Below are 12,401 nucleotides of genomic sequence, written 5' to 3'. Positions count from 1 at the left end.
GGATGCAGGAACATTCGGAGAGGAAGGTATAACCTTGCAGGACCGCGACCATGTGATATCCTGTCATCCCATTACAAATTCCCTCAGCATGGCTTCCTAATTCTTCAGCCTCCATCTAAAGTTCATCCCTTGACTCATCATTCCCACAGCGCATCATGCTCAAAGTGCATCTCACTGCTCCCTCTGCTCAAATTCTTCATCTCATTTCATTTTCTGCTTAGAAAAAACCATCAACTCTCCATCCATCTACTGTCCTCAGTATTATAATACTCCCTTTCAGCAAAATAGCTTCTTCCATTTCTCAAGCATCTTCATATTCCCTTGCCTATGCAACAGTCAGTATTTTTTTTCCGTTCTGTTAACTTTGTGCTGTTTCACTTCTCTTTCAGGTCTGGTGGTGGATAAGATGTCTGTCTGTCTTTCTGTCTCTCTGTCCTGTCTACTCCTGTATTCCTCCACCGTTTACACATCAGAGAAGAGGGGAACAAAAAAAAAAAAGTCTTCCACTCCTGTCCCCAAATTTCTCCTGACCTCTTCCGATTATCGTTTGCTCCACGTCCCCGTCTGCTCCTATCGTCTGTCCTCCTGTCTGGCTCCGTCCTCCTCTGGGCCCGTGGAGCTCCTCTCACCATACCAGCCGTATCACACTTGTGTGGCTGCTTCCGGCAGGCAGCTGAGGACTGTGTCCAGGACACGCCCACGGCGAGCATCTGGCTCAACCTGTGGGAGACACCTGGGTCTTCCTCCAGTCCGGTGGCTGTGAGAATGTGATTCGGTGTCTGTGTACCTCCTTTACTGTCATCTTGAACAGTCTGATGAAGAACATATCAACGGTGGACCAATTTAATACGAGACATGTCTTTCCAATGCCTGCCTGCCTGCATACAAACTAAGCCGGCCACCAACTTAGTCCACGGGTGAATGTTGGACTAGCACACAGACTGGCCATTTAACAGACTGAAATAAAGCAACAGGAGTGGAATAGTTTCCTTTTTTCTTAAAGGAGAAGGACCTGAGGCTCCAAGGCCAGGCTTTGGAAAAGTGGACAATTATCTGTTTTAATCTACAAAGTTTGGCAACATGGACAACTAAAAAGAAACCGTGCATTGGACTGTTGTTAGCATGTTTTCCAGAGAGAGTCTGAGGAAGGACTATCGATCATATGGCTCAAAAACCAGTCAGCCATTAGCCAGAGCCCTGCCTGATAACTGAGTTTATGTTCAATGTTATTTGTCCTTTTAACATGAGGCATCCTACTTGCCTCCCTAAAGTTTCAGGTACTAAAAGGGAAGCTAGGTGTTATGGTTTTGGGATCATTGTGAACCATTGAACTGTTAAAGCAGCAGAGACCGTAACTTAGTGTTTTCAACCACAGACTGACCAACATACATTCCACAATATCTGTCTGTGTGCGTGCTCACCACTTTTAGGCCAAATGTTTGTACGCTTGCGAGGTTTATTCTGTATGTCTGTTCACGGGTGAATGTAAGCGTGTAAGAGATTTTTAAAAAGAAGAAGAATGAATGCGTGTTAGGGGCAGTTGTGTCCATGTACATTAATAACACAACTCCTATCACAGGTAGAATGGCAGGTTTTTACCTCTAGAATATCATCTCTTTCTACAAACTGTTGTGCGCTGCGGCCATGACACCACTATAATGCAGCACATTAATAAATAATTAAACCGTTTTTATGTCATGTACCTACAAAAAATGAGCACTAGCCAACTGTATGCACACCTATTTGTAAATATGTGCAAGATATACTGAATGTTAAATGCACTGTATGGAGATTTATTTAAAAGCTATATGTTAAAATAATGAGTTGTATCCGTTTCAAACATATAGCTGTCAGTCTCTCGACAGGACCCGCATCTGCAAATCTCTCCTGTCGCCAACGCTGTCCATGTGTCTTTAAATGTGGCGTAACAGCTAAGCTAGCTGTCTCACATCTCTCTTATCATTCCAGCCATCACTTAAATGTCCTGAATATTTTGTACATTTGTTGATAGCTCTGAGCCCTGGGTGAACGCCTCAGCCCAGGGGCTTTTTAATGATCCCCACTGTAAATGAGATTAAAGAGATCTATAGTCTGGGGTCCAGGAGGCAGCTTGTCTGAAACTGTATGTGTGTAAGAGGTCAGTTTGGTTCAGTTGAGCTTTGCACTATGGCAGATGCACTATTGTTATTATTACAATATGTACAGAGATGGTAACAAATACAATCTGTTTGATGACGTTTATGGGGGAAAAAGCGAAAAATAAGATGCAACGTATCCCATATTTTTAGACACTTTTTAAATTGAGACAAAAAAAGAGAAATGAACTAAGTAGTTGATTTGAAATGGAAAGAAAATAAAATACTACAAAAATAAACCACACCGACTACTTTCGCTACATTGCTGTTATGGTATTCGTATTTAATGGTTTTCACAGATGGTTATACTTTAATGCTTTGGTTTTCTGCTTATGAAAGACATTTTTAAAATATCGTAATTATGTATTTTAAATCACAGTGGTAGGAAACCCAGTAATTAAGGGCAAAACTGTGTAAAACTATGCATCAATAAGGATTCCTTCACTTATTTACCACAAGAGGTTCTTCAATCTGAGGCTGCGACTGACGATTATTTTTTTACCATCAATTAATGTATTTATGTATGTATTAATGTTGCTAATGTTTGTATTTAGTGGTGGTTTTGTTAGTGGCGGTTAAACATCATCCTCAGTTTCCAGATTGGCATCTTTGAATAACTTGTTTTGTCTGTCTTAGTATGTTAAGACAGACAGTAGACAGTGCTTAGTATGGTGATTCATGTGTGAATTCACCATAAGTCTGGTTGACAGTTTTGCTACAATTTCAAAATGTTTGGCGATAAGCCTCAGGAACTAACTTAAAGGCACGGAGAACAGTAGATTTTAATTTAATATCATAATCTTAACTCTGGTCAAGAGAAAGAGTGTTACACACTTCCTGCGCTCTACCTTTACATTGTAAAACACACTCCACATGTCTTTTGCATAAAGCAAATGCAACACATTCAAATGCACAAAAGTAGGCCTCAACCTCTGTTTCACTAAAATGAGGGACAAGTGGACATCCTGAACAGACGCATGACAGACAACCAACAACGTAGAAATACATTTTGTTTATAAAATGTACACTCACATTTTTGTAGTTTGTTTAGACAGAAAATATCACTCATACTGTCATTTCAAATACCAACTCAGAACCACAGACTTCTATGACTGGAAATGTACTCAACTAAATATATGTTGTTGGTTTTTTTTTACAATTAAATAGCTATATATTTTCATTTTTTCCATTGTAAACAAGATAACAACAAACAACAAACATGCTGTGATTCAGCATGTTTTCATCTGTCTTTAATCAACAGGTTACATTTCTAAAAACTAAATACAGATGCTTCATCTACTCCTCTTCTACAAGTACAAACATAGAAAATAGTGAAACTATTGACTGATAAAACATGATTGTACATATGAAGGCTCTGACCTACACGTATGCTAGTCACCCATTGAGCAAAAGAAATTCCTTCTCTCCGAACAGTTCTTCATTGGCCACAGCTCCCCCGTCTTCGACATCGTCCCGCAGGACATCCCGGGTGCTGGGCAGGCCGGCAGCTGTTCCGTCAGAGGCATCCCGTTGACCCACAGCCACTCTCCTGCCAGGAAACGTAGACCTATCCACACCTCTGGCGTCTGGGCATCCCGGATGGCTTTTTTGGCATCCAAATTTTTGCCTGCTAAGTCCATGTTTTGGAGATCAAAGCGATGATTTCTGTTGCTTGAACTGGAGTCTGTCTCAAGAGACCTGCAGTGCTCCAGAGCCTCCTCCCATGTCTTGTTCTCTTTCACCAAGATTGAATTCTCGTAACATAGAAATCTATGAGGTTCATTACATGGAGAATCATACCAAAGAGTAGATTTCATAAAAACACAATTCTCTGTTCCACGGTTATCATTAGGTTCACCGAGTCCCCAGCTGGTAAAGTCGGTTATATCTCCATCAGACCAGTGCCAGACTGTATGATCACGTTCATCTCTTTGGAGACCAATCCAACAGGACTCGTAACTGCATGGACTCAGTAGTGCATCATCACTGTTTCGAAAAGTAGCCAGGTCAGTGTGGTGCTCCCTGCAGTAATTTTGGGCCAAAGGCCAGGTCAATGGGAGCTCCACGTGAACATACCTTCTGTATTGGTGAGAGGCCTGCTCGAACAGAGGGAGGTTGAAGATGAAGATAAAGAGACAGGTAGAGCTGCTCTTCATCAACATGATTCCACAGAGTTGACTTGACTTTGCCCTACGGTAGATTTGACTTTCAGCCTCAAGATCTCAACACTGTGTTCTGGTATAAAGTCCCTGCTTAAATACCTCTTTTTCTATGTGGGTTGTGCCAACTCAGTAAGACACATTAAGCAAATCACTAACACAAGTTTCCCAATGTAAGGAGCCTGGGACTCGCTTGGCCAGTTCCACCGCTGACAGCCCATAAGTCAAACTGACCAATTATAACGTCCACATTAACATGGGCGGGATGGCATCAGAACACACACAACACACAGGCTCATCCAGTGAAAACAGAATGACCTCTGTGATATTGCCAAGAATGATGTTAGATTATTATTGTTGCTGATGCTTTAACACGTGAGCAGCATTTTAATGTTGTAGTTATTGAAGATGGTGATGACTAATTTGATAATATATTTACTGTTTATTTAACAATGCACATTAATAAACCTTGCAGTAGTGAGGCAAAAGGCTAATTTTCATCTGAGGACAGATGTTACAAACGCACAGGTGGAGTTGAATGTCAACCAACCACTGTATGTTTCAGATATTTGTAAATGAATAATAACTATAGAAGTCAATTCAATTCAATATAATATATTCAAATAATCCTGAAGTATAACTTTAGTAAAGCAAATGAACTGACACATGTTCTCTACTGCTCACGACCTTCTTTTGTGCTATTTGTTTAGGTAAATCAGAGCGCCAGGCAAAGCATCTCTTCCTTTTAGTCAAATAGGTCTAACATGCAAACTGCAAGTCACAAGGTCGAACAGGACACATCCTCTTCCAGCTATCGTATATTGCTATCTGGTCATCTTAATATGATCTTTTAGATCTTCTTTATTCGTCCTTTCCTGAAATGTACTCTTTGATGGGTACATTACGTAGGAAGGAGTAATGCCTACTTTATACTTCTGTGTAAAAGCTTGCACAGAGCTTTAATCCTGGACAAACAGGTCATTCTGATCACTGTACACAAGGGGGTTCAGGCTTTTTAGCCCACCTAGAACCACCACAGGTCCTACAATCTTAAAAAGATGAAAGAAAGGTCAATTTGAATTGATAGTCTGTTAATATTATACACTTGATTTTAGAAGTGTGCACATAAAAGCATAAATAAATAGCATTTCATTAAGAGTGAAATAATGAATAAAGAATGTATTAATGTTGCTAACGTTGTTTTTATTTGTGTTAGTGGTGGTTAAACCTCTTCCTGTTTCCAGATTGGCATCTTTAAATCATTTGTTTTGTCTGTCCTTCAGTGGTCCTTTTAATCAGACTCAAAACTGGAATTCAAATTAAGATATAAAACAGGCAACAAATGAACAAATCCTTTTGTGAGGCTGGAACCAGCATCTTTCTTTTTCTTTACATATTACTCATCAAATGAATCACCTAATCAAATTAACATTACTGCTATCAAATATGATGTTGTGCCTCATGCATTTTTTTGATGATCGTATCGATATTAAGTCACAACAACAACAAAAGAGTATATTAAAATATGACTTTAATTATGAGCAAATTATTACATCAACTACCCAATTGGTCGTTGACAAATCGTTCAGCATAAGAAAAGCTACATGTCACCTTCCTTATAACACGGCACAGAGGCATTCAGCTGTCATTAAATAAAAACGGTAGAAAAGTCAATGACAAGTATTGGCATACAGGCCCATGACTAACAATACAGATGAAAGTTTTAAAAGGCTGATGACAGCCAAAACAGAATATGTCGATCTGCGATCTTGATCAACATGACGGATAAGTTTGTCATTTTGTCCTTTTGCTGGTGGAACGTACACTGATGGTTTGTTATTTTTCTGCTAACTACTGTTGGGAATGTCGATGTCTGTCTGTAGGGAGGTCAACACTCTTTGGTTTGTTGTCAGGCGAGGGGGAACAGAGCCGGATGAGGAAGCTCTCTGCTAAGGAGACGAGGACAGATGTCAGTCTGCGACCTGTCCAGCGTCCGACTTAGTTTTGGGTTCTTGCCACCATTCAGCCAGGAAGGACTCCTCGTAGTCTCCCATACCCTCAAACTCAGTGTCAGTATGCTCTGTGTGAGAGGAGGCCGTTTCTTCTGGAGTTACCACGCCCTTGAAGGTAACACAAAAACACTCAGTCAACAGCAAGCACGCATTTTACTATCTTACTTCTATCTGGCAAAAATGCATTATTTTTCCTTTTTAGGTCTATAAACCTGTCACTTGTGCACCCTGTAATTCAGCCTTAACGCTCTCTCAGTCTTCCTCAACATGTAGGTCCAGGCAGTGTGTAGAGATGGGAGGGGCTGACCTGAGTTAAATGGATGTGGCACAGCCTCAGTGGCCAACACCTCCCGGCCACATACCACAAGCTGCTGGCGGAAAACACAGCCCCCCTCCTGAGTTCTCTTCCGCAGCCTTCATCCCCTCTTTCTCTCCCTTTCATCCTCTCAGACTTTGTTCTTGTGCCCCCCCCCATCCACAACCTCAACAGCAGCTTGCGCTTAGTCTGCTAGTTTACTCCTCCAAAAGAAAGGTATATATCCCCCAAACATATTTTATCATATTTGATACTTGAATGAAAAGGTGGAATTTGTACTTAGGGAAACAAGGCGCCGAAACTCCAAACAGATTAGCCAGTTCAGTTGTTGTTGTTGAGCCAAGTTAAAGTGTCGGTTCACAAAAACACTTTGTCAGACCTACGTTCCCCTCGGGTTGTCTAGTCATGCAGACAGTTTAGGTTTTATCTGCTGAGGTTTTGAAATGTCTGTCTCTGCCGCCACACCAGCACAATGGAGGTTGATGGAATTTAACAAAAACAAATCTCAGGGGGAGATATCTGAAAACCTCATCACATAAAATCAGAATAGCGAGATAACAAAGAACAAAATAACAACATGTCTAATTTGGGTGAAATGGACCTGTATTCTGTCTAGAATGTGACATTTTTGTCTTCTAACTAGCAGAATACTGATGCATTTCAGTACAGTTTGGCACCTACAACCTGATTTGGTCTGGTATGAGCAGTAATGTATGGTGGCTAATGTTAGCTGAGGTTTGGGTAGACATACTGCATGCATACACATTGCTGAGTCGGTTCACTGTCTTAAAAGTTGTTTCTCTATTATTTCTCTCTGCTGCCCAAAACCAATGCTTCCGGTAAATGTGCCACCGTCTACGCCTTGTAACAACAGTACAACAACATACCTCATCTTCAGTTTGTAGGTAGTTCAGTGCAAACTCCAGCATCTCTTTCTGCTTGGTTGTCTCGTTAAAGTACCTCAGAGCCTCCTGCAAAACAAAAGTGACAAAAACTTGCGTGTTGACCCAAGTAGCTGGCAAGAACAAGCCTGCTTTATAGCTCGGCACTAAGCAACAAATTTGGCCTTGTTGTCCTCTTTTTGACTTCAAAAGGCAAAGACGTTTAACAAACAGAGCTGGGACACTGCAGCTGCTGGCAACTCCAAACCAAGAAAAAATGTTTGCCTTTACAAGAGCACATGGCTTTCTAACTACCACCCTGAGATTGTGTTTATGTTCATGCCAAGACCGCTTTATGCTATCGCTTCCCTGCTTTGGTTTAGTAAAAGCAGTGTGAAATATGTTAACACCCTCTGCCGCCTCTGGCTCAACCACCAAAGTCCAGGAAGTACCATAAGGGAACAGTAAAGAGGTCTTTGTTTCACTTACGGGCCGAGGCTGAAAGTCCATTTCCTCAAGTCCCCACTGCTCCCGGTAGAAGCGGTAGTACGCTATGTTTTGCTGCATCACCTGGTCTTTACGGTCAAACAGCATGTAGCTGGCTGCACACGGAGCAGCACTCTTTGCATCATTCACTGTAGAGGATCAGAAAATAATACATGTCAAAGCAGTCTTCGACTTATTGTTGTCAAAAGCCTGAATCCAGAGCCTTTGTGACTGTTCTTACATTTATAATAGGAAAACTGGAGGTAGTGATACATGGTGGCTACAAACTTCTCCACGAAGAAGCCTCCAACGTTGGGTGTCAGGTTCTCCTCGCATTTGACCTTACATTTCAACACATCTGTGTAGAGATCTGAGGGAACAAACAAGCATATGTATGGCTTATTCCAAAAGCGCACAAAACTGAAACAGCCGTTAGATTGCTCCCTTATTACCTGCCAGGGTGGGATAGAAGTCTTTGTATTCTACGATCTCATAGGAGCCCTCACAGCCTGCCAAGCAGAGACTGTATATTTCAAAGTATTGTGTGATGGCCTGCTCCATGTTTCGGGCACTGTTGCTGAAGTCTCCGTTGTTGTAAAGCGTCACACTCTTCAGGAAAACACTCTGGATAACAAACAGATGTGTTAACGCAAGTTTGAATAGTTAAGCATGTGTTTGATTTGCACCCTGGGTGAGAACGACAGTGTTTGTCTACGAACTTCATACGGCTGCTCCTCGTGGTCGATTAGATGTTCTTCCACATCAAACAGAGTCTTGTAGTACTTCATGTTCTTAGTCAAATAGGAGTCCGTTGGGTTCTTCTTCAGGAAGGTGTGAGCCGCTGACACAGCCTTCTCCAAGTTGTTAAGCTGAGGAAGAATAGACAGCTTTTGAATGAATATCACAGTATTTTGTGTGTGTGTGTGTGGGGGGGGGGGGGGTGGACACACACCATCTCTGCACTGGCATGAAGGGAAACAGCAGCTCCTGTCATTACCACTCTTCACTGAACAGCGTGGCCTCTGACCCCATTGCTACAACAACTACTGACAGATGTAGGTCACTGATGTCCGAATAGGAATTCTTGTTGAGTCAGTGAATAGAAAATGAATGTCTTTAGGGTAGCCTTGGCCAAAACACGAAGTGTAATAAACAAATTCAACTTCCCACTTCCCTCCTCAAAGAAGAGGAGAAGTCCACCTTTTGATGCTGCTAACTGCTCGTATTCATGGTCCAATGCCGTAAAACAAACACAGTAAGTAAAATCAAAGTAATGTAAATCCTGTACGCATGTTTAAAAGCTTGCTTGTTGATCTTGGCGGCTGTTTGATCACCAGATTAAGAGCTTTGATTCACCTTTTACTCTACCACACTGGTTAGAACAGACACAACTGTGAAGCAGTCCCAGCAGTTAAAGGGGTTATCCCGTTTATTACACCAATATAATTGATGATACACAATAACTTAATAACAACAGCTGGAAGTCTTTACACAATTTATGAAACCAAAGATGATAAAACAGAAATGGGATCAGATTTGTTTTGCCTCGTACCTAGTCCCCATTAACCTGCCCGACGTGGAAGAATGAGGGGGATTATTTCAGGGGAACACTGGAAGAGACGTGGCACATGCTCAGCTACTGCTTGGTCTGCAGGAGGGCGCAACAAAGCAGCAGGGAAACTACTGCACATCTCGCCAACTAGAAATGTCCTCTCGGTGAATCAAACCGAGTCAATCTGCCTCCAGAAACCGACTGCGGACACTATTGTTGCGTGATTGCGCCCGTTACGCACAGATAATGCTAAATACACACACACCCTATGGTATGCTCCTGTGTTATTCTACATATTTTAACAAGTTTATAACTTAAGTCTCATATGACATGTCTACAACATGAACTTTGGGGGACTTTGGGAAGCAGTTGGTGTAACATCAGGATTTAGTGGTAAAGGCCTAGATTTATTTTGCCCTCTTGGGCACACAACACTCCACACATTGGTCTCACCTGGTAGTGCGCATACTGCATGTACCGATACGGTACCCTCTTCTCGAATGTTTCCAGTAAATCCCTACTTGGATACGAGAGGCTGAACACTGGAAAATCTGCCTTGCACTTTTTAAGGCACGCAGCTCTCAGCAGGATGTGGCGCACGACGCGGAGGCTGCCGTCGGCGAACAGAGTGCTGTTGTCCCGGCTGACGGAGCTGCAGTTGCGGCTACAGAAAGTCTCGCTGTCCCGCAGCAGCCGGTGGAGGCGCAGGCTGAGCTCCAGGAACTTGATGCTCTCTGCCCAGTTCTCCACTCCGTACTGCTCCAGCGCGTAGCTGTAAGAAGAGTCCAGCGGCATCATGTCTTTCTGGGGGAAACTTTTAAAGCTGTACTTCTCATACTGAGCCTCCACCACGGCCGGGATGAGAAGGGCCAGACATAAGCTGCTCAGGATCATCGTTACCTCAACCGGCTCTGAGCAGTAGAGTGTTCTTGTTTTGAATGGATCGGGAAACTTCTTTCTTTACTAGGGAATACTCATGACTGACTGCCTGCACGTATGCTGTGAAAGTCGCGTCCATCAAGATGCTGAAACCGAGAAGAACGGGTCAACACTTTCAAAATAAAAGCCCTTCTTATTTGTGCCTTCTTTCTGTTGACCCCATTTGTTTTCATTTGACAGACATGTACTATTATATTCAGCCATCCTTCGAAGCATGCTGTAGTGTTTTTTAAGGTGTTTTTCTCCAAAGATTAATTTTCACATTTAGAACACGCATTTAATAGAATATAAAAAAACATGAGGAACATCATGTCTGCATGTATTTCTCTCAAAGTAATTGTTTTGAGTTTCATTAGAGACTTCTCAAGTGCTGTGTTTTGCATGCACATGTGAAAAAAAATACAGATTGTCATGTATTGTTTAAAAAAATGGAATTCATGAAATTAATATTTTTGTGGCAGAAGATAAGACTAATAAAAGAAATAAAAGACAAATATAAAATGACAGGCTATGGCAACATTGAGTAGGTTTTACTTGTAAAATAAATAAATATAGCTCAATCAACTAGGTATCAGCTGGCAAATACAACTCGCGACAATTACCTTGAAGAAAGAGCTCCATACTTCCGGTATAAATGGTGATCACTCTGGTTCGCTTGACACACAGACATCGCAGACGAGAGTTCGACCTCAAGAAAGGCCAGAGGGTCCAGCTTCCCTCAGTGTGAAAATACCCAACAGACCCACGAACGAACATTTACGTTTTAACAGTGATCTTAATGTTTTGGGCTTTTAATATGTTTCAATCATTTTGCTTTCAGATCCCAAACTCTTGACAGATGATGGATTCATAAAATGCATTGACTGAATAGTTGTCTGAGGAGCTCTAACAGTATTTTCAGCTTGGCCACCTATTTTCTTAGCAAACTGACAAGCTGAGACTTGGGTTGGTGAGCCAAGAGAAAATCATTTGCATACTTGACACATCACTTCAGGGAGAAAAATAACCGCTGAGTCTGCAATATCTGTAACATTTCATATTCATAATGTTATAAGACTCAAAACAAAATTTATTTTGGTAGAGCAGGGTGGTTATTAAGACCCAGGACCTCTTTTTTTTAGGCAAACTGTTAAGCCCGAAAAGTAATTCTGTGTGTCGTTTAAATATGAGAACACAGGCAATAGGCCTAAGCCTTTTACTGTGCAACTTTACTGTCACACGAAAGAATAACATCCGATTATGGGAAGGCACGTTATAATTTTCCTCTCATCTCTCATCTCATACGTGACTGAAATCATGGAGCCAGGCCTCTGGGCCAGGCATTACACGTTTGCAGAATTCCACGAAAAAGTGGGTGGGAACCAGGGGCCACTCCTCCTGCTGCTCTCTGGAGTACATGAGCCCGAAAGACGCATTAAGCACACCGAGAGAGACAGAGCATGGACGGAAGTTTGGTCGATTTGCCGTTCAAAATAAAAGCACAATGCAGATTTATTTTTTATTTAAAAATATATATTCCATCGCAAATGCATACGTACATCGAATCTGATTGTTTTTCTGTTTAAGTATTGCTACTTTGTACATCATGTTGACTTTTCTCAAGCTGAAACGTGCTGGTGGTTTGTGATGACAGACGATGAAGAGTTTATTTAGCTCTGGGTTGGATAGCCCATATGTGCGGTTGGATGTGTAGACAGAATCCCTGGAAGCTGTTGATTAATCTAGAGCCAATGTGTCTGAATTAGGCCTACTGTATTCTATTATTAAACTATACTGCTACATCACACAAACCTTGTTTTAAACCTCTGACATTCAATTTGGAACCAATTGTATTGCTGCTAACATTATGGATTACCTACTACAGCACAAATACAAAATAGAAGCGCTCTGTCAACATTTTATAATTTTCAATTATCTATCG

The 12,401-nt window shown here is 41.6% G+C and overlaps 1 protein-coding gene across 1 annotated transcript; it reads right to left on the bottom strand.

Moving 5' to 3' along the window:
- Positions 1–5,808: 5,808 nt before the first annotated feature.
- Positions 5,809–10,497, bottom strand: p3h4 (prolyl 3-hydroxylase family member 4 (inactive)). Its single transcript, XM_079178380.1, has 7 exons — positions 9,995–10,497; positions 8,709–8,858; positions 8,442–8,613; positions 8,231–8,359; positions 7,993–8,138; positions 7,510–7,593; positions 5,809–6,414 (listed from the first exon to the last, which is right to left on the bottom strand). Exons 1-7 carry the CDS (start codon positions 10,433–10,435, stop codon positions 6,265–6,267), a joined length of 1,272 nt encoding a protein of 423 aa, XP_079034506.1. The 5' UTR covers positions 10,436–10,497; the 3' UTR covers positions 5,809–6,264.
- Between the last annotated feature and the right edge of the window lie 1,904 nt (positions 10,498–12,401).

This window comes from Pholis gunnellus, assembly GCF_910591455.1.
Source record: "Pholis gunnellus genome assembly, chromosome: 17".
In the NCBI taxonomy this organism is placed as follows: domain Eukaryota; kingdom Metazoa; phylum Chordata; class Actinopteri; order Perciformes; family Pholidae; genus Pholis; species Pholis gunnellus.
The sequence above is the reverse complement of the archived record's forward strand: the minus strand, read 5'-3'. Positions and strand labels throughout refer to the sequence as shown.